The sequence below is a fragment of the Megalobrama amblycephala genome, linkage group LG4, assembly GCF_018812025.1.
Source record: "Megalobrama amblycephala isolate DHTTF-2021 linkage group LG4, ASM1881202v1, whole genome shotgun sequence".
NCBI lineage: Eukaryota > Metazoa > Chordata > Actinopteri > Cypriniformes > Xenocyprididae > Megalobrama > Megalobrama amblycephala.
In genome coordinates, this window is record NC_063047.1 from 14,413,301 (window position 1) to 14,433,359 (window position 20,059).

Genomic DNA, 20,059 nt, shown 5'->3' on the forward strand with positions numbered 1-20,059 from the left:
CCTGTGCTCCTCAAATGCAAGTGCCAAATGACGTCCAGCTCTACCTCTCTGGACGTAATGGGTGGAGCTTGGCCTAGTCCAGCTCTGCCTCTATGGGTCTAATGGGTGGACCTTAACTTAATTTTTGTTTAGGCAAAGGGTAAGGTTCAGGGTAAAGGTGTGGCTGAAATTCCAAGATCCACCCAATACTCCCAGAGAGGGGGAGCTGGACTGAAAATCAATAAATTTTAAAGATAATATTATAAACTTTAGTTCCTTTCAGAATTTGATAGATAGGGTTGTTATTATTGCTATTACAATAGAGTGAGCAATGCATAATCATCGTCATGACGACTCGCTTGTTGTATTCCTCACTTGTAAGTCGCTTTGGATAAAAGCGTCTGCCAATAAATGTAAATGTAAATGTAAATCATTGGTGACTGCGAAATCCCTGCTCCAAAATTCTCCACACCACAAATTTAAATGTTTTTGTGTGTTTGTTGTTTGTTTTAAATAAGAAACTGTCAAAATATACAATAAATATTTTACCAAAATATAGAATTACAGCCTTCCATTTTGCCAAATAATAAAATGTATGGATATAATAGTAAATAGATTTTTTTTAAATACGACTTTATTATTATTATTATTATTATTATTATTATTATTATTATTATTATTAGCAGCAGTAGTAGTATTTGGCATTTCTATAATTATTATATTTATACAATCACATTTACATCAGTGTTACTAAACGGAAATGGGACCTTTAACGTATTTCTCTTTTTGTTTCCGGTTGTGTTACAACTACAAAGGTTCGACTGAAACCAAGATGGCAAAAAAATAAATATATACTTATATATTTCTCTGACAAATCACCTTCCTGGTCACTAACGTGTATTTAGCAACATTGCGCTACGAAACTTTTGATCTCGTACCAAAAGCTTACACGTGTATAATAAGCGAGTCGTATTAATGTAACCAGTCGGCGGACGGATTATGTTGACGGAAGTAGACGTGGATTTTGTGATGAGATCAGAGCCAAACCTACACTCTAAACTGGCATATCTATCACGTTTTGATGTAAAAGCTGCTTACATTATTCCGACGAGTAACTTATAACCTGAACCGTGAGTTATTTGGGCAGGGTTCTTATTCTAGATTGCCTGCAACTTATTTACCTTATTGAAAAATCCAGCTGTCAACGTCAAGTCAATGACCTGCCATTCATTGATTCAGTTCAGTTCTTTTGTATAAAAACAGTCGTGTCTACAGCAATGTGGTCTATAGTTATATTTTAAATATAATTAAATTATTTGTCAACCTCGAAACATGTTAAATTTACGAGAGCTTCACTATGTATATACAACGTAAAAGTATTGAATGTTGCTGACAAGAAGCAAACGCTATTTTCAACGAGATTTATCGACATATAACTACTTATATAATACAGTAAATACAGTGTATTGCAATTTTATATTGCTTTAGTCCATGGAGAAGATGTCTCCAATTCCTGCTCTTCCTCTTATCATTAACTGTTGTATGTCTGCACTGGGGTGCATTGCAACAGTCAAGCTTATTCCTGCTTTTAAGGATCATTTCATATCTGCGAGACTCTATGGCATGGACCTAAATAAAACCATAAAGAAAGAGGTGTAAGTGATTGATTTTCTTTTCTTGCATTATTGTGCATCAAAAGTATGCATTGCAATTTGATTTCTGAAACCTTAATTTAACTCTTGTTTCTCTCCTCATTAATCAGACCTGAATCACAAGGTGTAATCAGTGGCACAGTCTTCCTCATCATTCTCTTCCTCTTCATTCCTGTCCCCTTCCTCCAGTGCTTTATGGGAGAGAAGTGTCAACGGTTCCCTCACAACGAGGTGAGCTAATGATTCCCTAATCATAACTAGTAAACACATTTCAAGAGCTCATCACTTACACCACTGTTCAAAAGTTTGGGGTCAGGAAAATTATTTATGTTGAAAGAAGCTGATATTTTTATGCAGCAAGGATACAAAGTGACCATAAAGACATTTATAATGTTACAAAGGATTTCTATTTCAAAGAAATGCTGTTTTTTTTAACTTTCTATTTATCAAAGAATCCTTAAAAAATGTATAATGTATTATTCCACAAAAATATCAAGCAACACAACTGTTTTAAACATTGATAAGAATAAAAAGAAATGTTTCTTGAGCAACAAATCAGCATATTAGAATTATTTCTAAAGGATCATTTGAGACTGAAGACTAGAGTAATGGATGCTGAAAATTCAGCTTTGCTATATCAGGAATAAATTAATTTTTAAAATATGGTAAAATAGAAAACAGTTATAAATTTGAATCATTTTTCACAATATAACTGCTTAATAATACTATTTTTCAAATAAATGCAGCCTAAATGAAAATAACAGACTTCTTTTAAAAAGTCTTAATGACCCAACACTTTTGAACAGTAGTGTGTTTTTAGACAAAAAAATAAGGCAACTAATTTGCACCTTAGCCTCAAATGACCTTGATACCTGAGAAACTTCACACCCATACATACAGTGGTAAAATCATGTATTTATGGACATGTACAACCTTGCTGAATAACATAGCCAAATACAAATGTAAGGTAACTGTTGCAAGGTATATTATGAAGTACAACAGTATTGCTATATGATGCCATCACAGAGACATTTGTGCACCACAGTATTCCAACATTTCCTGTCTTTGTTTTGTTTTTGTTTTTGTTTGTTTGTTTACATTTTCTTGATCAATGATATGTCCATGTAGTTTGTGCAACTGATTGGTGCGTTGTTAGCCATCTGCTGCATGATATTCCTGGGCTTTGCTGATGATGTTCTGAACCTACGATGGAGACACAAGCTGCTGCTGCCCACTATGGCCTCCCTACCTCTCCTCATGGTCTACTTCACTAACTTTGGCAATACTGTCATTGTCGTGCCCAAACCTTTCCGTGTCCTGCTCGGTATGCATCTTGACTTGGGTGAGTTTGACGGTCAGACAGTCTCCTTAAATGTCTGGTTGATTTTATTGCCCATTTATTTGATATGTAAGATATGTTGTTGATATTCTAAGCAGTTTTATATGTTTTTCAGGCATTCTGTATTACGTGTATATGGGAATGTTGGCTGTGTTCTGCACAAATGCCATTAACATCTTAGCTGGTATCAATGGAATTGAGTCTGGGCAAGCTCTCTTCATATCTGGCTCTATCATCGTCTTTAATTTACTGGAGATCAATGGTGAGAGGGCGGCCTATTTTCAACATATTTAATCAGTTTTTCCACCTAGATTCAAATCAATTTTTAAGCCATTTTAAAATATGCATAATTTATATATTCACCACTGGTCAAAAACTTGGAATAATAAATTTTTTTGGACCGAAAATGCAGTAAAACTGTAATATTGTGAAATATTATTACAATTTAAAATAACTTATGTTATTTGAATATATTTTAAAATATTATTTATTCCTGTGATGCACCAAATCAGCATATTAGAATAATTTCTGAAGGATCATGTGACACCTAAGACTGGTAAATTAAATTTTAAAAAATATTATAATAGATATAATTTATTATAAATTATAATAATATTTCACAATATTACAGTATTTTTTGATCAAATAAATGCAGCCTTGGTGAGCAATATACAATTTAAGCAAAAATTATATTGAAAATATTTAAGCTCTTGTTCAACACTCACTGAAATTGCTTGAGTTTATTTGAATAAATCTGCAGCTACATTCTTTCTTTTGTTATATTGTTAAATGAATCTTTGATTAACATTTTTCTTTCAGGAGACTACAGGGATGACCATGTTTTCTCTTTGTACTTCATGATTCCCTTTTTCTTCACCACATTAGCCCTCTTCTACCACAACTGGTTTGTAAAAAATATTGCTTTTTCATTATCTTTACCTGTAGAATATGCTTTAGTTTAAGATAGGCCTTTAAAATACTGAACTCAATAAGTTTTCAAGTTTGACAATCAACACTGATAATAATCTGAACCTTAACCACTTCTGTTTTTGAACAAAAAATGAACGTTTGCTTTGAATACCTCCTGTCAGGTACCCTTCCTCTGTGTTTGTGGGAGACACTTTCTGTTACTTTGCTGGAATGACGTTTGCAGTGGTCGGGATACTTGGCCACTTTAGTAAGACCATGCTGCTTTTCTTCATCCCCCAAGTCATCAACTTCATTTACTCCCTGCCTCAGCTGTTTCACATTATTCCCTGCCCCAGACATCGTCTGCCTAGGTGAGTTATTACATTAACATTTTAAAATCATACTATAACAAATACTCTTTTTTTTTTTTTTTTTATTGGAAGTGGAATTTAATTTCACCTAGTTGATCTCTAATTTCCTTTGTAATCAAAGTCTTACGTATGTATTGCAAATATGATTTAAACAGTGTTTCCTAAGCATTTGCACCATAGATAAAGAAAAATGAAATGGTTTTGAGTTTTTTGAGAGATCTCTAAAACTGATTAATACAGGTTACAGCCTGACACGGGGAAACTTGGCATGAGCTACTCCAAGTTCAAACAGAAGGACCTAGGCAAATTAGGACAACTTATTCTGAAGGTAAAAACACACATACCACTATCAGTATGTATTATAAATGGGTTTAGGACTGTTTGTTTGAGAGGAATGTTGATCCCAACAAAAGATCTAAGAGCACATCCTATTTGTCATTTTGAATGTGACTTCCTCTTTAATCCTGCAGGTGGCAGAAATGTTATGGCTTCTGGATGTGCGTAGAGGACAGGAAGGAGATGATGAGTTTATTGAATGCAACAACATGACCCTTATCAACCTGGTTTTAAAAGTACTGGGACCTACCCATGAGAGAAACCTTACTGCAATCATGCTGTTAATACAGGTGAATCCCTCAAATGTATTGTAGAGTTCAGAGGTGATGTAATACTACGGTTATTTCAATTCAAAGTGTTTTAAAAACAGTTAAGAAGGTTGTGATATTTTACGTTCTTTCTAATGTATGAGAAAACATCTAAAGATCATTATCATCAGCCTCAATTATTCTCAACCTTCAAATGCCCCCTAGCCCTAGATTTGTTTTCAAAACTTATTTTAATCTGTAGGCACTCCTAGTTTCTGTAAAAAAAAAATAAAAAAAATAAAAAATAATAATAATTATTAAAATTATTATGAGCTTAATGTTTTTTAACCAACAAATTTACATGGCTCTTCCAGTAATTCATGATTTACTAGATACATGAATATTTACTGGAAATATTTTTTTACTCACAATTTCCATCTGAAAAAAATATCTTAGAGATTAGCATAACTAGTAAAATGTATATTAATTATAAAAATGCCCCTGACTTTTTAAGATTTTATTCATTGACGTGACTTTTCCAAGTCTAGAAATCATATATTTAAGCAGGTTTTCCAAGACTGTGTGAATCATGCTTCCTCAAAGGAAACTTTAATATTATAGTTTTTTACTATTTCTTTCTTAGGTCTTGGGGAGTGCTGTAGCATTTGGAATCCGGTATCACCTTGTGCGTCTGTTCTACGACGTCTAGAAAACTTGAGAGAGACTTTACAACCTGCTGCTTTCAGTTGGAGAACAAACTGATTTAACTGGATTTTTTTTTAATGATTACTATACTGCCTGTCACCTATAAACTATGGAATCTAATTACAATACAGTGTATTTCAGCACTTCTGTCTATATGCCTGCATGTGAAAGGACAGTCGACACATATGCCCTTAATTTTCATTGGGACATGAAGGCTTTGTAGAAAATGAACAGTGTCTGCATAAGGATTTTCAATAATTTGGGGTGACCTGAAAATGACCTGAAAAACAGATTATGTGAAACACTTACATTCAGGGATACTTTAGGCAGTTGGTGAAATTTTGGAGAACATTTATGAAAGATTACTTTTATGTTTTATGCTCATACTTTTCTGTGTCAGATCTAATATGCCTTTGACTCATTTGAATAAACCAATGTGACAATGGGCCACACTAGCTTCTGGGAAGGAAAATATTCATTTGTGCTGTTATTGTATTCAGACCTGAAATCAAACACTAACCCTAATCTATATTTGTAGTCATATAATATGTTTTTTTCCTGCTTTTTAAATGTTAAGGGCTTCCAAATTTGATGACCTCTTCCTAAAATACAAAGGCAGCTTTTTATTTTTAAAACTTTTTTATACTGTGTGAATATAGTAAGTGTGGTATTGAAATGACAACATATTGTTCCCAAAATTAAAAAAAAAATAATAATAATAATAATTATTTGTCATTGAATTAAAATGACAGCAAATTGTTAAAATATCATTTGGGAAAAAATGACTTTATATGATACTGCCTTTCTACTTTTTCACTTCCATACAGATTTATTTGTATAATACAATGATATTGTTTTAATTACAAAGCAGGTTTACTGAAAATAGCACCATATAGCAAGTAAAACTGCTTTTTAGGGTTGTGAGACAGGCATTACTGCCACTGAATACAAAGTGCGATGCGGAACACTTGAAAGAGTTTAGATGTCTGAGGGAATGATCATTGTGATGTACTGCAAGGCTGCAATTTGATTGGCTGAGATTTGAACGCGACACCGCAACGGTGTAATCTGATTGGTTTGGTTATTTCGTGGGGGAAAAAAATCGAGGAAATGTTGGAAGTATTTGCTAAAGGTGAGTTATTTCTGAATACTTTTTAACAAATCTTGATACACTGCCTCACAAAATGTATTTAGATGAAAACACATTTAATTATTCTCAACCAAAGCCAACGAAAAGCTACTAGTCAACAAAATGGAGGCAGAATGTTAACTTCCCTTTTTGTTTTTGCTAACCAGCTATGTCTCATGCTAGGTTAACAACTTTGTCCATGATTTTATAAACTAACGTTACTAGCAGTGCATTTGATCATTAAGACGTTTTCATATGTTGGAGGTAATCATTTTGGCGCAGTTCATGTAACGTAAAGCCTTTAAAAACAAACTGACAGATAGCTGGAAAATATCAGATCTTACATGTGACTTTACTGTGTGTTTCAGAGGACTGGACCACACATTGTGCTTTTCATTCAGCGCTTCATGATGCCCCCGTCGGGTAAGCGCGCCCCGCGCCGAGAGGAGCTGCTGCTGGAGCTGGCGTGTGAGTGGGGCTCGTGTCAGGAGACGTTTGACAGGATGCAGGACTTCTGCCAGCACGTGGAGAAACATTATAAAGCTGCAGTGGACAGTGAGACAGACTTACCAGGTGCGTCCAACACCTGTGGCCAGTTGCATATAGCCACTATGTTAAAGTGATAGTTCACCCAAAAATTAAAATTCTGTCCTTTACTCACCCTCAATTTGTTCTAAACTTGTATGAATTTCTTATAAAGAAACTGAAAGAACATAAACATAAAATAAGATATTGTGAAGAAATATGGTTAACCAAACAGTTGATTTTTCCCTTACTATGGAAGTCAGTAGGGTTCATTAACTGTTTGGTTACACATATTCTTCAAAATATCTTCAGCAGAAGAAATAAATTCATACATGTTTCAGCTTCAGCATTGTTATCGTTAAATAAAACTGTTTAAAAAAACATGTTTGTTGACAATGTTTAAAAATCAATAAAATAAAAAATGTTGTCTTGGCAGCTAACTGGAATAAGTGTAAGACTGGAAGTGCTAAAAATATTAACTGAAATAAAACTAAAACTGAAAATACTATGTAGATATATTTAAAAGAAATAATAAAAATGACAAAAGCACATAACAAAATTACTAAAAATGAAACTAAAATGAAAACTAAAAAATATAAACATAAAATCTTGTATTAATAAAAACTACAATGGTATATAAATAACACTGAAACAACACTGCTTTGCCTGTTGTTGTAACACACAATTAAGATATTTTGGGGTAAAAATGAGGAGTATGGTTAGTGTGAGGACACCATACATTGCGAAATAGACAAGAATATACCAGGACTAGTATACAAAATCAAATCTGGTTTGAGGTGTTGAAAAGACTACACTGCAAAAAATGCTGTTCTTACTTAAGAGTTTTTGTCTTGTTTCTAGTCAAAATATCTTAAAGCTCTTAAATCAAGAAGCATTTTCTTGACAAGTAAAAATAATTTTCTTGTTTTCAGGAAAAATAAGTCAAAATTAGGTGAGTTTTTCCTTAAAACAAGCAAAATAATCTGCCAATGGGGTAAGCAAAATAATCTTATTTCAAACCAAATATAAGCTATATAATCTTGTTTTAGTAAGAACAGCATTTTTTGTAGTGTATTAGTGCTGAAAATGGGCCAGGAACACATGACTTGTCTTATTTCTTCATCTATTTCTTCATCTATTTCACCAACAGAAACTGGCACACATTTATGTACTGTTCATCTGTCCGTATCAATGTTACATCAGCAGTGGATTGTTTCTGAGTGTTAAGCTATAGCAAGCGTCTCTGCTTTTTTCAGGCTTCTTGCAGTCAGTGGCCTTGTGGCACTGGCTACTTTGCCCTGGTCCACAATTTAGGCTTTAGCTTGCCTGCATGTTTTACAGATGAGGAGCATAACTGTCTATGGCGAGACTGTGGTTTTTGCTCAGTGGAAGGGGATGCGGAGCTTCTCAGACACATGTTCTTCCATTGCTACCACACCAAGTTGAAGCAGTGGGGACTTGCTATACTCAAGGGCCACAGTGACATGGGTGACTGCTCGGTCGGCCTGCATAACCGCAACATTGTGCCTGAGGTCCAAGAGAACTTCCTCTGTCTTTGGGAGCATTGTGAGGTATAAAGGCAAACCAACATATTCTTTTTAAGTGGATGATAAATTGCATGTGGCTAGTCAAATCAGGTCAAGTACTCAGCTGATAAGTACGTTTGTATTCAGATGTCTATGGATAATCCAGAATGGTTCTACAGACATGTGGAGATGCATGCACACTGTCTTGAGGCTAATGAAGAGAATGTTTTGTTCTGTGGCTGGAAAGGTAAGAAATGATTTTTGTTTTTTAATATTGTGCATTAAGTTAGTGGTTCTCAACCTTTTTGGCCTCCACATTGTCCACAACAATATTCAAAGGCCCCATCATTGTTCCAGTTATTCACGATTTACTGAATAAGGATTAATGATTTCTAAAAATAGAGCTTAGCGTAACTATTAAAAGTGTTCATATAAATATGTAAATGTATTATAATATGACTTTTCCAGGTCTAAAAATCACACTTTTTGTATAATTAGTCTACCTCATATATATCCAGTGGAAACTCTAGATCTTTTCAGAAAAAAAGTGGGTGAATTATTATTATTATTATTATTATTATTATATATTTTTAAAATAATACAACCATGAAATCAAAATTGACTATTCTTTTTATATGGAATATTGAGTATTTATTATAAATATTTTTATACAGACTATTATTATTTATTGATAATTACGTGATCTTTGATCAAAATAACTTAACATTAAAAGATTGCGATCTCTATTCAAACACCCACGCAATCATATTCCTAAATGACAACGATTCGGCTGTGTCTATTAAACCTGACAAAATCACACTAGAACAAATGTTATTGAACAAAAATATTTTGTTTATTTGTCTGTTCAGAAAATTAGACAAAAAGATCTGTATTTTCTATTTGAAACAAAAAATCGTGATTCTTAATTTATCCAGAATCGTGCAGCTCTAAATCCAATAAATTCCTGATGGACAAAATCAAGTCCCGCCCTATATTTTTTTCTTGCCATTTCACTTGAATATACATCACAATAGGGAAGAAAAGACTATCACAACTTCTGTTTCATACCAACGTGAAGCTTATTTTAATGTTGTTGGGTTTTTTCTGTTTTATTTAAATCATTTTACACCATCTTGAGGGCCTCTTGGAAATTTGCTGAGGCCCCCTAGTGGATCCTGGGCCCCTGGTTGAGAACCACTGCATTAAAGGATTAGTCCACTTTCAAATAAAAATTTCCTGATAATTTACTCACCCCCATGTCATCCAAGATGTTCATGTCTTTCTTTCTTCAGTTGAAAAGAAATTAAGGTTTTTGATGAAAACATTCCAGGATTATTCTCCTTATAGTGGACTTCAATGGCCTTCAAGGTCAAAATTACAGTTTCAGTGCAGCTTCAAAGGGCTTTAAATGATACCAGACGAGGAATAAGTGTCTTATCTAGCGATTACGATCAGTCATTTTTGAAAAAAATACAACTGTATGTGCTTTATATAAACAAATGATCACCTTGCACATGTTTCCGTCAAAACCGCACTGAAATAAAAATAAAGCTTAATTATTATACTTATTATTACTTATTTAAGTAGTCCAGACTACTACCTTGTTGTTTTAATGCTAATATATATATATATTTTTTTCTTCTATTTTGTCTGTTTGGGACCATATTTCTACTACCTATTAGAGTGAACCCCATTTGAGAAACCATTAAGCATCTTAGTTGAATGTTCCTGAGTGTAGAAATGTTCCTGAGAGGTCTCCCTGCTCACAATGACTTCTACAGTTCAGCACGGTCTTGAGAAATTAACTTTTCTTTTTGACTTCTAGACTGTGAGGCCTCTTTCAAAGGCAGATTTAAATTGCGAGAGCACATGCGTAGTCACACACAGGAAAAGCTGGTGGCATGTCCGACATGTGGAGGAATGTTCGCCAACAACACAAAGTTCTTCGACCACATTCGACGGCAAACCTCCATAGAAGGTAAAAGGGATGTGTTTAATAACAGGCAATCTTTAAACCTTCTGTATTGATCAATTTTGACTCATTTCATTAAACATAATGGAAAAAATAAAAATGTGATTAGACCCATGTACCCATTTGTTTGTGTATATTTGTTTGTAGGTCAAAGATTTCAATGTTCTCACTGCTCTAAACGTTTCGCCACTGAGCGGCTGCTGAGAGACCACATGAGGAACCATGGTATGAGTCTTTTTGTGTGTTAACTGTCATAAAGGTTGTACTTTGTACTTTTTTCTGTTGTATTGGACCTTACTGGCCTTTATTGCTTAGTACAATGTGATCTAGTTGTTCTAATGATGTTCTTCCTTGTTCTCTGTTCAAAGTCAACCATTATAAATGTCCACTGTGCGATATGACCTGTCCATCACCATCCTCGCTGAGAAACCACATCAAGTTTCGGCATTCCAATGAAAAGCCTTACAGCTGTGATTACTGCGAGTACAGGTGTGGTGGCTTCATTACCAATGACAGTGACTCATAATCCCTATATATTTCTAATATATTTGCCTGCAATGTAGGACATGATCTGTCAATTTGTTTGTGTTCATGTGGTTCTCAGCTGTAAAAACCTGATAGACTTGCGGAAGCACTTAGACACGCATAGCAGTGAGCCAGCGTATCGATGTGACTTCACTGACTGTGATTACTCTACCCGTTCCCTTTACTCAATCAAGAACCACTACAAACGTGTTCATGAGGTGAGACATTTGGAAAATGCCTGCAACGTTTGCCAATACGAAAAAGAAGAAAATATTAAATAACAACAACACCAAAAAATCTTCTTTTGTGTTCCACAGAAGAAAGTGAGTCATACAGGGTTGGAACAACATGTAGCAATATAACAAATGCTATTTTAGCCTTTGCTAATTTGGCAATAAAAATAAATAAGAGTAACCAATATGTAAGTGAAATACATAAGATTAGTACATTGTTATATGTAATGCTGTTGATGTTGTTACCATGAGATTGATTTGTTTATTTATTTATTTTTTTCCAAATGTAAACGGGAAAATGTGATTTGTTTTTTATAGCCTATAATTGAAGTAAGAATTGTTGTAAGTAGGAAGGACTCTTGGAATGATAGGGTCCAAGGTTTGATCTCTAAAAATGAACCATCTAATCTGGAATTAATGTGAGAATTTCCATTTAGATGTAACTTAACTCATGCAGCCAAAAACACAGTATATCCATAATAAATGATCAAATAAAATGCAGAAAACACTGTGTGAAACAGTGTGAGTAAACAAAATCAAACTAACTGTGCATCAAAAAGTGAATACAGTTCTACATCATTTCAGCTGTACAGTAATTCATATTCAGCTAATAGCTCCAGAGTAGCTAAAAATGTTAATGTGCTACTTTGCCTTTAGGGAGATTACACTCCTCGCTATAAGTGTCACGTGTGTGAGCAGTGCTTCACCCGGGGGAACAACCTCACTGCCCACTTACGCAAGAAACATCAGTTCAAATGGCCTTCAGGGCACCCAAGATTCAGGTTTGAAGACTTCCTCCTTCCTTGTGGCCAAAAACCACCAATTTAGATGTTTTCATTACATATTTCCTCAACCACCATACCATTCAAAAATGTGGGATCTCTAAGATTATATTTTTGAAAGAAGATTTACATGTTTAAAAATATAGTCAAAAACCGTAGTATTGTGAAATATTATTGCAGTTTAAAATAAAGGTTATCTATTTTTAAATAATTATGTGTAATATTCCCTCTGATGGCAAAGCTGAAGTTTCTGCAGCCATTACTCCAGTCTTCTTCAGAAATCATTCAAACATTTATGTATACGATCAATGTTGAGAACAATTGTGCTGCTTAACATTTTTGCAGAAACCATGGCTGCACCCGAAATAGCATACACCCTTGAGTAGTTACTTATTTTGAATAAGTAATTACTTTGCGACTGCTAAATAGTATAATTTTTTGTAGTTTGAATGTAATCTGGACATACTACATTCGCCATGTTGTCACTATCATGTGACCTACCAGTCATTTGCATCACTTCATTGCCATTAAGATTTTTCATTCTATTATTTAGTGTTAAGCCCGAAACACACCAAGTCGACGCCGTGGCGACTAAAGTGGCGACTAAAGCAGACTGCGGGGTTGGCTCACGTCAGCAGCGTCTGGGTCCAAAGTTGCCCTGACACATCAATGCTTGACACCCGACGGGAAGTAGCATGTCCGTTCTGCGCCTGCGTAAGAAGAAATGCCCTTCCCTACCAGCAGGTGGCAGTAGCTGAACAGCCAATCAGAATGATCAGATGGCCCGACTGACCGATGAGCTCCGACGTGTTGAATCGGCCGGAAGAAAATCCAATGAGAATCAACTTCAGCCCACGGTGTGGAATCACACTGAGAAAACTTTGTTGGCCAACGAACAAAAACTGCCTGACGGCCAGCCGTCGACTTGGTGTATTCTGGGCTTTATCCTAATTTTGTAATAAAATAAAACTTACTTTTGAGCCTATAATTTGGTCTACGTGTGTCCCTATGTGCTTCCCTTGAGCCAGTGGTTGTAACAAATTGGGGGCTCGTCCGGGATTTGAACCCGGGACTTCTCACACACAAAATGAGAATCATACCCCTAGCAGGGAAGTATGCAATTTTTGATGCAGCACATGATACCTTTCCCCCCCCCCAGAATGATTTGATGAATTGATAGTTCAAAAGCACAGCATTTATTTGTAATCTTTTGTAAAATGATAAAAGTTTTTTGCTGTCACTTTTGATCAATTTAATGCATCCATCTGACTACAGACGTTTGCTCTTTGCCAATGACTCATTTCAGGTATAAAGAGCACGAAGATGGATTCATGCGTCTGCAGCTGATCCGCTATGAGAGCGTGGAGCTAACAGAACAGCTGATGCGGGAGAGGCAGGGGGAGGGGGACAGCAGTGAATCCATCCAGCAGAACGTCCAGTCCGGGGAAGAACTGGAGGAGACCATACAAAATACAGAGGCAGGAATAAGAAAGGAGGGAGCAGAGGTCTGTAGGACTCAGGATAATGCCGAAAGCGTGTTCTTGGTGTTGATGGCCGGCACCTCCTCAGAAACAGACTCTACTAGGGAGGGGTCAGTGATGCATCAGCTACAGGACACTGCCCAACAGCTGGGCATGGAGGTGGTTTAACAGCACTTTGGATTACTGGAACGCCCTAAGACTGCTGTGTCAGACAATAAAAAGGGACATTAGGACAATTCATATTAACTCAACTCACTGTACTATGAGACTAACAGGGGACCAAAGCTGGAATAGAGTGTGTTTTAGGATTCTGTCATCCTCAAACACCTTGAACAGAAGAGCTAAATCACAGGTTAGCTCTGTGAATTGCTTAAAAAGATGGTTCACTCAAAAAGGACAATTTTTGTGATGTTTACTCACCCTTATGTCATTCTGACACAGTATTATTTTGTCTGGCATGACACAGAAAACAACCTTCCTTGTAGAGAAAACGTACGCACACACAGACACACATGCAAGAGCTCTTATTGTGTTTCACGGAAGAAGGAAAATACTGGGTTGGAACAACATTTGGGTGATTAAATGACACCTTGTTTTTGTCTGAACATTTTACTGTTTGGGTGTGTGAGGGAGTGAGAGAGAAGAGGGTAAAGGTGAACGAAAATTTTTAATCCTACTGAACAATTTAATCAGCTTTCTTTTTATGTTCAGTGTTAATGTGAGGGGAGAATGACAGTTCTCTGTGGAGGAATCTTTACAGTGTATAGTTTTTTACAATGTGGCAAATTGCTTGTTTTGAAGTCTAATTGGAAGTGCTTCGGAGCTTCAAACTGACCAACACCTCTGTTTAATTTATTTTTCAACTTTATATGTAGGTAAGGAGATCAGAGAATGTACAGAAAGGCCCATTCTGGTGGGTACAGATTTCTGCCGCTTTTCTATCAAAGTAAAAAGTAGTTTTAAAATAAATTATCATTTTATTTTTATTTTTTATAGTTTTGACCTTTCATTAAAATACACCTTTTCCATAGAACTTTTATTTGCCATTGAGTCCTAATAATCTAATTGAGAAGGAAAACTATACTTAATTACTTAATTTTATTTCAAATAAACAATGGCAGTTATTTCAGTACATTTTTGTCCTATTTGTTTTGTTTTCTCTCATTTTTAAACATTTACATTTGCTTGCGAGCAGAAATTATGTCTTGCTCTTCAAAGGGTTTGGTTCAGATCAAGATTTTTTTTTAAAGATTTTTTCAGCAAGGATGCATTAAATTGATCAAAAGTCACAGTAAAGAAAAAATTTTACAAAAGATTTCTATTTCAAATAAATGCTGTTATTCATCAAAGAATTCTGAAAAATTTATCAAGCTTTCCACAAAAAAATATTAAGTAACACAGCTGTTTTCAACATTGAAAATAATAAGAAATGTTTCATGAGAACCAAATCAGGATATTAGAATGATTTCTGAAGAAAGAAGAATTTCTAAGAATGTTCTTAGGTGTGTGACTTGAAAAAACGGTACTCATAGGTCCTCTTTGTTTGAATCTCTCAGGAGAGGAGTCAGCAGGCAGGTTTTGCTGGGTTAGACAGAAGTTCATGCATTACTGCAGCAGTCAGAGGTCAGTGTTTGAGCGCTTTTCACAGAACTATGACGTTACAGTAATTACACTGCAGATCTCAAGCACACTAAACACTCAGCACATTGGAAAAGATTAATCTCTAATGTGTGAAAAACTCGAAACATGAATGTGAAAAACATGAAATTTACAATCAGCACAACTGAAAGTTAAGCTAAACTGCAAATCAGCCTTCCCATTGCTCTCTCCTGTTCTCTATAATCTCTTTCTCCCCTGGTGATAATCGCTGGTGTGTTAGCAGAGTTTAAAAGATTAGTTTGCGTTAGGGGCTTAGTGTAAGCTAGGATGCAACACTTCCCATTTCTTTCCATCTGTCTCGCTCCGTCTAGAAAACAGGTTCTTGAAAATAGTCTGTAAACAATACATTTGATGTAAAAAAATAAAATAAAAATAAAATAAAAATTGTATTATATAAATAATTAGATATGAGACAACAGAACAAGTGATTGCTGAGTGGACAATGCGTGGAGCACAGATATAGACTTTTCTGCATTGGAGAAGCATTACCATCAAAACACCATGAAACTAGGAGCTCTTCTCCTGCTGCTTCTGGGGTCCATGCATAGGGTGTTCACGCAAGTGCCTATAACTGCATTTACTGAACGAAGCACTGTGGAGGAAGATCTAGGAAGTGGTAAGAGGAGCATTTCATTTATTCATGAATGAACAAAATATCTAAACTAAGCTTACAAATTGAACAAAATCTCAGAAATAGTGTACATTGAAAATGTATGATTTTGAGCTCTAAAGACTTCACTATGTCCCTCAGGTCTGTTAGAGGTGGAACAGGAGGATGAACTGGGAGACACTTACTGGTCTGGGACAGCCCCGCTTTGTTTTGGAGGGTGTAAGGGCAGACACAGTGAGCTAAAGAGAGACAACTGTGGAGATTCAGACTGCTGCTGGGTGGGATACAAATCCCTCTGTAGAGGTACAACCAATCATTATTTTAATGAAATGCACTGCATTTTTGATTTTGTGGCATTTCCACAAACACACAGAATATATTATGATTATTCTGTTGATTTATTCTGTGTACACTGTAACTTTTCAAGTGTTTCATGAGCTTTATCTATTAAAATGTTTTGCCCTAGTGAATTGTGGAAAACCTGATGTGGACTTTAACGGGATGGTGTATGGGAGTGATTGGTGGGTGGGTTCTGTGGTGCGGTATGACTGCAGGCCAGGGTTTGTGTTGGTTGGAGATCCTGCTCGAGCTTGCCAGTCCAGTGGGAAATGGACGCCCAAACCGTCCTGCCTCAGTAAGTCCTTGTCTGGCTGAATGTTGCACACAAATTACGGATTTACCCAGAAAAACTCACAGTTTATGAATACTAGACCTATTCTGTCTTAAGTCTCAGTATATGAGAGATTGAACACTAACTAAAGTTTTTCATTTTAGTCAGTCCTGTTACTGTGAGAGGTGTTGATTTAAAAAAAAATAATAATAATAATATATTTATTTATAAAAAAAATTTACAGTGTAAAAAGTAGTCATCATCTGTAAGATGAAATGTCTATTGATATGTAATATTTTTTCATGAAAAGTGTTTACATGTATTAAGTTTGTTCATGTTCTGCTATTTTTTTTATAGTTAAATCATTACTTTAGGTCAAAGTCTGGGTTGTGTGATGAATTTTATTGGCTGTGAATTTCAATTCTTGCTCTCCTCCTGTATGTGACATTAGGAGTGTGTCATCGTGGCCGGGTTGAGATCAATGAGAAGGACATTGACGGGACGTGTTCATCCACCTGTCCTGATGCTAAAAGCTATGCCGTTCCTCTGAACCATGAATGCAGTCGCATTGAGAACTGCAGGACTAAAGAACCAGGATGGAAGCGCTGGTTTACACGCTGCAACTACTGCGACTGTGACTGCTTCACTCCCTGTGGTAAGTTTCACAGAGTCATTTAAATGGCTGCTAGTTAAAATAGTGGCAAGTACAGCAATAACACAAACAATGTTGTAAAATCAATGTTTGTGTTTGTTCTCTCAGCTTCTACAGGATAGAAGACGGTGAATCTCTTTATCCTTTTTATCCTATGAAGACATTATGCTCATATGAGTTATGGAAACAACAGAATTTGAATGTAAAGAGACAAGTATTTTAGTTTGACATGCAAAACTAAAAAACATCCCTGAAAATATTGGCATTTTATGCATCTGATTATCTATGAAATTGGAGACTGGTAATGTACGCTATTTGATTGTACCTTAATTAGTCACAATTGTTGAAAGATCAGAGAAACAGTTCCAGCAGTGCTCAGTGATTTTATTAGAGTATTATACTGTAGATACAATGAAATTATTAGATTATTCTTTTACTTGATGATTGATAGAAGATGTGGGATTGATATAGAATCAGAGTGGTCTCATTTGAAACCACAAGATACAACTGATCTATTTTTAGCCCCAAGTGGTATAATTCATAATGAAAATCTCATTTTTCTTGGGTTGGTAGCAGCCAATTCCTGCAAAAAAAAAATTGAGGAAGAAAATAATATTTTATATATGTTGTGTTGTAAAATAAAAGAAACCAAAATAATGAATGAATTGAAAAAGTTACTTTCATGCTCTATTGTATTTTTACAAATCCATATTTTCACAAAACAGACTGTGGCATATAAGTGCATGCTATATAATTAAACTCAAACACTTACCCACGCTCAGCCGAGTGATAGTTTTTCCTTTCTTAGACAGAAGCTCCCAGTACGTTTTGTTTGCAGTAGACCCAGCCAGTCCATTCACACTTTCCAGAAATATGCCATAGCTTTTATTAATGCTGTATGTGAATCTAATAGGAAAAAAAGGTAGCAGAATTAGCACAAAAAAAAAATCTTATTTCTAAATTCAAGAAATTCCTTATTGTCTTAAACTTTGTACAATAGACTTAGAAGACAAGACTTGAGTCAGGTCTGACTGTAAAAGTATCTCAGTCATATTAAGCTGTATATCATAGTTACATGGATTCTTTTTGTGTGTGTTCCACAGTGGATATACTATACTATACTATACTATACTTGCATTAGGCATACTGCATGTAAAGTGCATTAAACCACAGTAATTTGATAAAAGTTAATGCCATACCTGAAGCTTTGTGTGTCCTGTAGTTTATTTAAGACCCCAAACATTGGCATTCCCTCAGTCACATTGGTGGAGTAGGAGACGAAATTGTTAGTGAATTTATTAGTGACATTCACCTTAACCAACACCAGGTCCAGTTCTCCTGTTCAGAAGAGAGCAACAGAGAAAGGGTCCTATTTAGAAAACTGCAGGTGTTATTTAAATTACTGCAGTTAAGTAGTCAAGCAAGACAATTTGGAGAATAGCAGCACAAACTGTGGCTTTAATAACAAATACTGTGGTAATTTGTAATGAATCATGGATTTCAGTCTCCTACATACTTTAGAAATGTTATTTAGGAAGTTAGACCTGAAAGGATTTGAATTCAATAATTTTTATCCTTGTTTTAAGCAGAATTTATGGCTTTATATAAGAAAACTCACCTGAGTGTTCCTTACCTCCCAGCCCTGGGAAAGGCAGCAAAGCTGCAAAGCACAGAAGAGTAATCGCCGTCAGAGCCATTCTACCAGTCTGCTCAGTGTGTCTGAATGTCTCTCTCAAACGCACACCCTATTTATATGTTTTTTTGCATGCAATTTTTTTTAATTGTTTCAAGGAAATTCATACCTTTAAAAGAAATGGTCAGCCAATAAATATGAGGAAACGTGAAGAACAATGAAGAAATGGAGATGACAAACAAATCTGACTTCCCAAGGCTCACTTCCTGAGCCTTTTGCAATACACTGACAAGACAAGCATTGAGTCAGATCTTAGTCTTAAAAGTATCTTAGTTTCATCAGAGATTATGGAATAATTAAAGTTACATTGAAAAAATTACATTTTTTGAGCCAACTTTTTTTTTGCAATTTGCAATGTTTGAATTTCAATTTGAAATTGTATTAGATTCAAATAAAGGATTTTAAAGCACTTTCTCTCATGTGTCTTAAGCAAGAAACAGAAGAAAGACATAACGTAACTTTCTATCAAGTAACCCAATCAAATAGGACTTTCTTGCTTTGCAAAGGGGCTGAATTGGAAGAACAAATGTTGAAATAAAGTATTATTTTATTCATTTTTTAGCAAGATGAAAAAATGGAGGCTTGTTAATCTTTAATGTTCTATTATGTGGGTATTTAAAAGTTTCTGTTATTTTATTGTTTTGGGGGTTACCATTGTGGTAAAGTATGGAGCTTGTGATTGGGCTGAGGACCTGCTAACAAAAATTCAAGTTGCTTTAAATATAAAGCCCCCACTATAGCAGAGCTCTGGGTGAAACCAGTATCACTTCTGGACTGCCAGCACCAAACATCACACGTGTTAAGAAAAGTTATATTTAGTTTATGTAAATCTCAGGACTAAACAAAGCATTATTTGAATGTCACTTTACAATTTATTTAAGTTGAACTAGAATCATTCAAGTTAAATGAACACATTTGATGCTAGTTAGCTGATTCTATTTGGCTTTACTTGTTTTGGTCATGTAGAACTACTGTCCATGACTGAATCATGTTCCGCCAAAGAGCTATTTTTTTAGTGTACAGTCTGAATTGCTAGCATGAATTTTGGCCAAACAGTTAATCTCAACTCCAAAACTCACTCAAGACCAACAAAACACTTCATATACAATGCAGTGCACAGCAT

General features: G+C 35.2%; 5 protein-coding genes across 9 annotated transcripts in view; 3 read left to right on the forward strand and 2 right to left on the reverse strand.

Moving 5' to 3' along the window:
• Positions 1–1,193, reverse strand: part of c2cd2l (c2cd2 like) — a 41,876-nt gene extending 40,683 nt beyond the window's left edge. The window contains exon 1 of the mRNA XM_048187750.1: positions 1,161–1,193. The gene's annotated coding sequence lies outside the window, so the exon portion shown is untranslated. The remainder of the gene's footprint in view (positions 1–1,160) is intronic.
• On the forward strand, positions 783–5,994 carry dpagt1 (dolichyl-phosphate (UDP-N-acetylglucosamine) N-acetylglucosaminephosphotransferase 1 (GlcNAc-1-P transferase)). 2 transcript variants are annotated; one of them, XM_048187755.1, is made up of 10 exons: positions 784–1,109; positions 1,573–1,634; positions 1,742–1,862; positions 2,760–2,973; positions 3,086–3,232; positions 3,790–3,874; positions 4,062–4,250; positions 4,491–4,578; positions 4,721–4,876; positions 5,478–5,994. In XM_048187755.1, the coding sequence occupies exons 2-10, from the start codon at positions 1,603–1,605 to the stop codon at positions 5,541–5,543; spliced, it is 1,098 nt and encodes a 365-aa protein (XP_048043712.1). In that variant the 5' UTR covers positions 784–1,109; positions 1,573–1,602; the 3' UTR covers positions 5,544–5,994. The 2 variants fall into 2 exon arrangements, with proteins under 2 accessions (XP_048043711.1, XP_048043712.1); XM_048187754.1 differs by having other exon boundaries at positions 783–1,634.
• Positions 5,995–6,512: 518 nt separating this feature from the next.
• On the forward strand, positions 6,513–14,844 carry LOC125266768 (histone H4 transcription factor). Of its 2 annotated transcripts, none has more exons than XM_048187760.1 (10): positions 6,513–6,671; positions 7,037–7,241; positions 8,535–8,764; positions 8,867–8,966; positions 10,545–10,697; positions 10,839–10,916; positions 11,060–11,180; positions 11,296–11,434; positions 12,107–12,231; positions 13,538–14,844. In XM_048187760.1, exons 2-10 carry the CDS (start codon positions 7,076–7,078, stop codon positions 13,878–13,880), a joined length of 1,455 nt encoding a protein of 484 aa, XP_048043717.1. In that variant the 5' UTR covers positions 6,513–6,671; positions 7,037–7,075; the 3' UTR covers positions 13,881–14,844. The 2 variants fall into 2 exon arrangements, with proteins under 2 accessions (XP_048043717.1, XP_048043716.1); XM_048187759.1 differs by lacking the exon at positions 6,513–6,671 and adding an exon at positions 6,705–6,932.
• Positions 14,845–15,089: 245 nt separating this feature from the next.
• On the forward strand, positions 15,090–17,829 carry si:ch211-117m20.4 (CUB and sushi domain-containing protein 1). Of its 2 annotated transcripts, XM_048187763.1 has the most exons (6): positions 15,090–15,335; positions 15,777–15,987; positions 16,123–16,284; positions 16,448–16,615; positions 17,043–17,246; positions 17,352–17,829. In XM_048187763.1, the coding sequence occupies exons 2-6, from the start codon at positions 15,873–15,875 to the stop codon at positions 17,363–17,365; spliced, it is 663 nt and encodes a 220-aa protein (XP_048043720.1). In that variant the 5' UTR covers positions 15,090–15,335; positions 15,777–15,872; the 3' UTR covers positions 17,366–17,829. The 2 variants fall into 2 exon arrangements, with proteins under 2 accessions (XP_048043720.1, XP_048043718.1); XM_048187761.1 differs by having other exon boundaries at positions 15,090–15,987.
• On the reverse strand, positions 17,607–19,034 carry tcnbb (transcobalamin beta b). Of its 2 annotated transcripts, none has more exons than XM_048187765.1 (4): positions 18,877–19,034; positions 18,443–18,581; positions 18,016–18,149; positions 17,607–17,826 (listed from the first exon to the last, which is right to left on the reverse strand). In XM_048187765.1, exons 1-4 carry the CDS (start codon positions 18,938–18,940, stop codon positions 17,762–17,764), a joined length of 402 nt encoding a protein of 133 aa, XP_048043722.1. In that variant the 5' UTR covers positions 18,941–19,034; the 3' UTR covers positions 17,607–17,761. The 2 variants fall into 2 exon arrangements, with proteins under 2 accessions (XP_048043722.1, XP_048043721.1); XM_048187764.1 differs by having other exon boundaries at positions 18,862–19,019.
• Between the last annotated feature and the right edge of the window lie 1,025 nt (positions 19,035–20,059).

Coding starts and splice junctions, on each gene's coding strand:
- dpagt1 (XM_048187754.1), top strand. CDS start 1,471: ATGGAGAAGATGTCTCCAATTCCTGCTCTTCCTCTTATCATTAACTGT. Junction 1,863..2,759: donor AACGGTTCCCTCACAACGAG/GTGAGCTAATGA, acceptor ATGTCCATGTAG/TTTGTGCAACTGATTGGTGC. Junction 4,579..4,720: donor TAGGACAACTTATTCTGAAG/GTAAAAACACAC, acceptor TTAATCCTGCAG/GTGGCAGAAATGTTATGGCT.
- LOC125266768 (XM_048187759.1), top strand. Junction 7,242..8,534: donor CAGTGAGACAGACTTACCAG/GTGCGTCCAACA, acceptor CATGTTTTACAG/ATGAGGAGCATAACTGTCTA. Junction 8,765..8,866: donor GTCTTTGGGAGCATTGTGAG/GTATAAAGGCAA, acceptor GTTTGTATTCAG/ATGTCTATGGATAATCCAGA.
- si:ch211-117m20.4 (XM_048187761.1), top strand. CDS start 15,873: ATGAAACTAGGAGCTCTTCTCCTGCTGCTTCTGGGGTCCATGCATAGG. Junction 16,285..16,447: donor ATACAAATCCCTCTGTAGAG/GTACAACCAATC, acceptor GTTTTGCCCTAG/TGAATTGTGGAAAACCTGAT. Junction 16,616..17,042: donor GCCCAAACCGTCCTGCCTCA/GTAAGTCCTTGT, acceptor ATGTGACATTAG/GAGTGTGTCATCGTGGCCGG.
- tcnbb (XM_048187764.1), bottom strand. CDS start 18,940: ATGGCTCTGACGGCGATTACTCTTCTGTGCTTTGCAGCTTTGCTGCCT. Junction 18,582..18,861: donor GGGAGGTAAGGAACACTCAG/GTGAGTTTTCTT, acceptor TCTTCTGAACAG/GAGAACTGGACCTGGTGTTG. Junction 17,827..18,015: donor TATCACTCGGCTGAGCGTGG/GTAAGTGTTTGA, acceptor TTTTTTTTGCAG/GAATTGGCTGCTACCAACCC.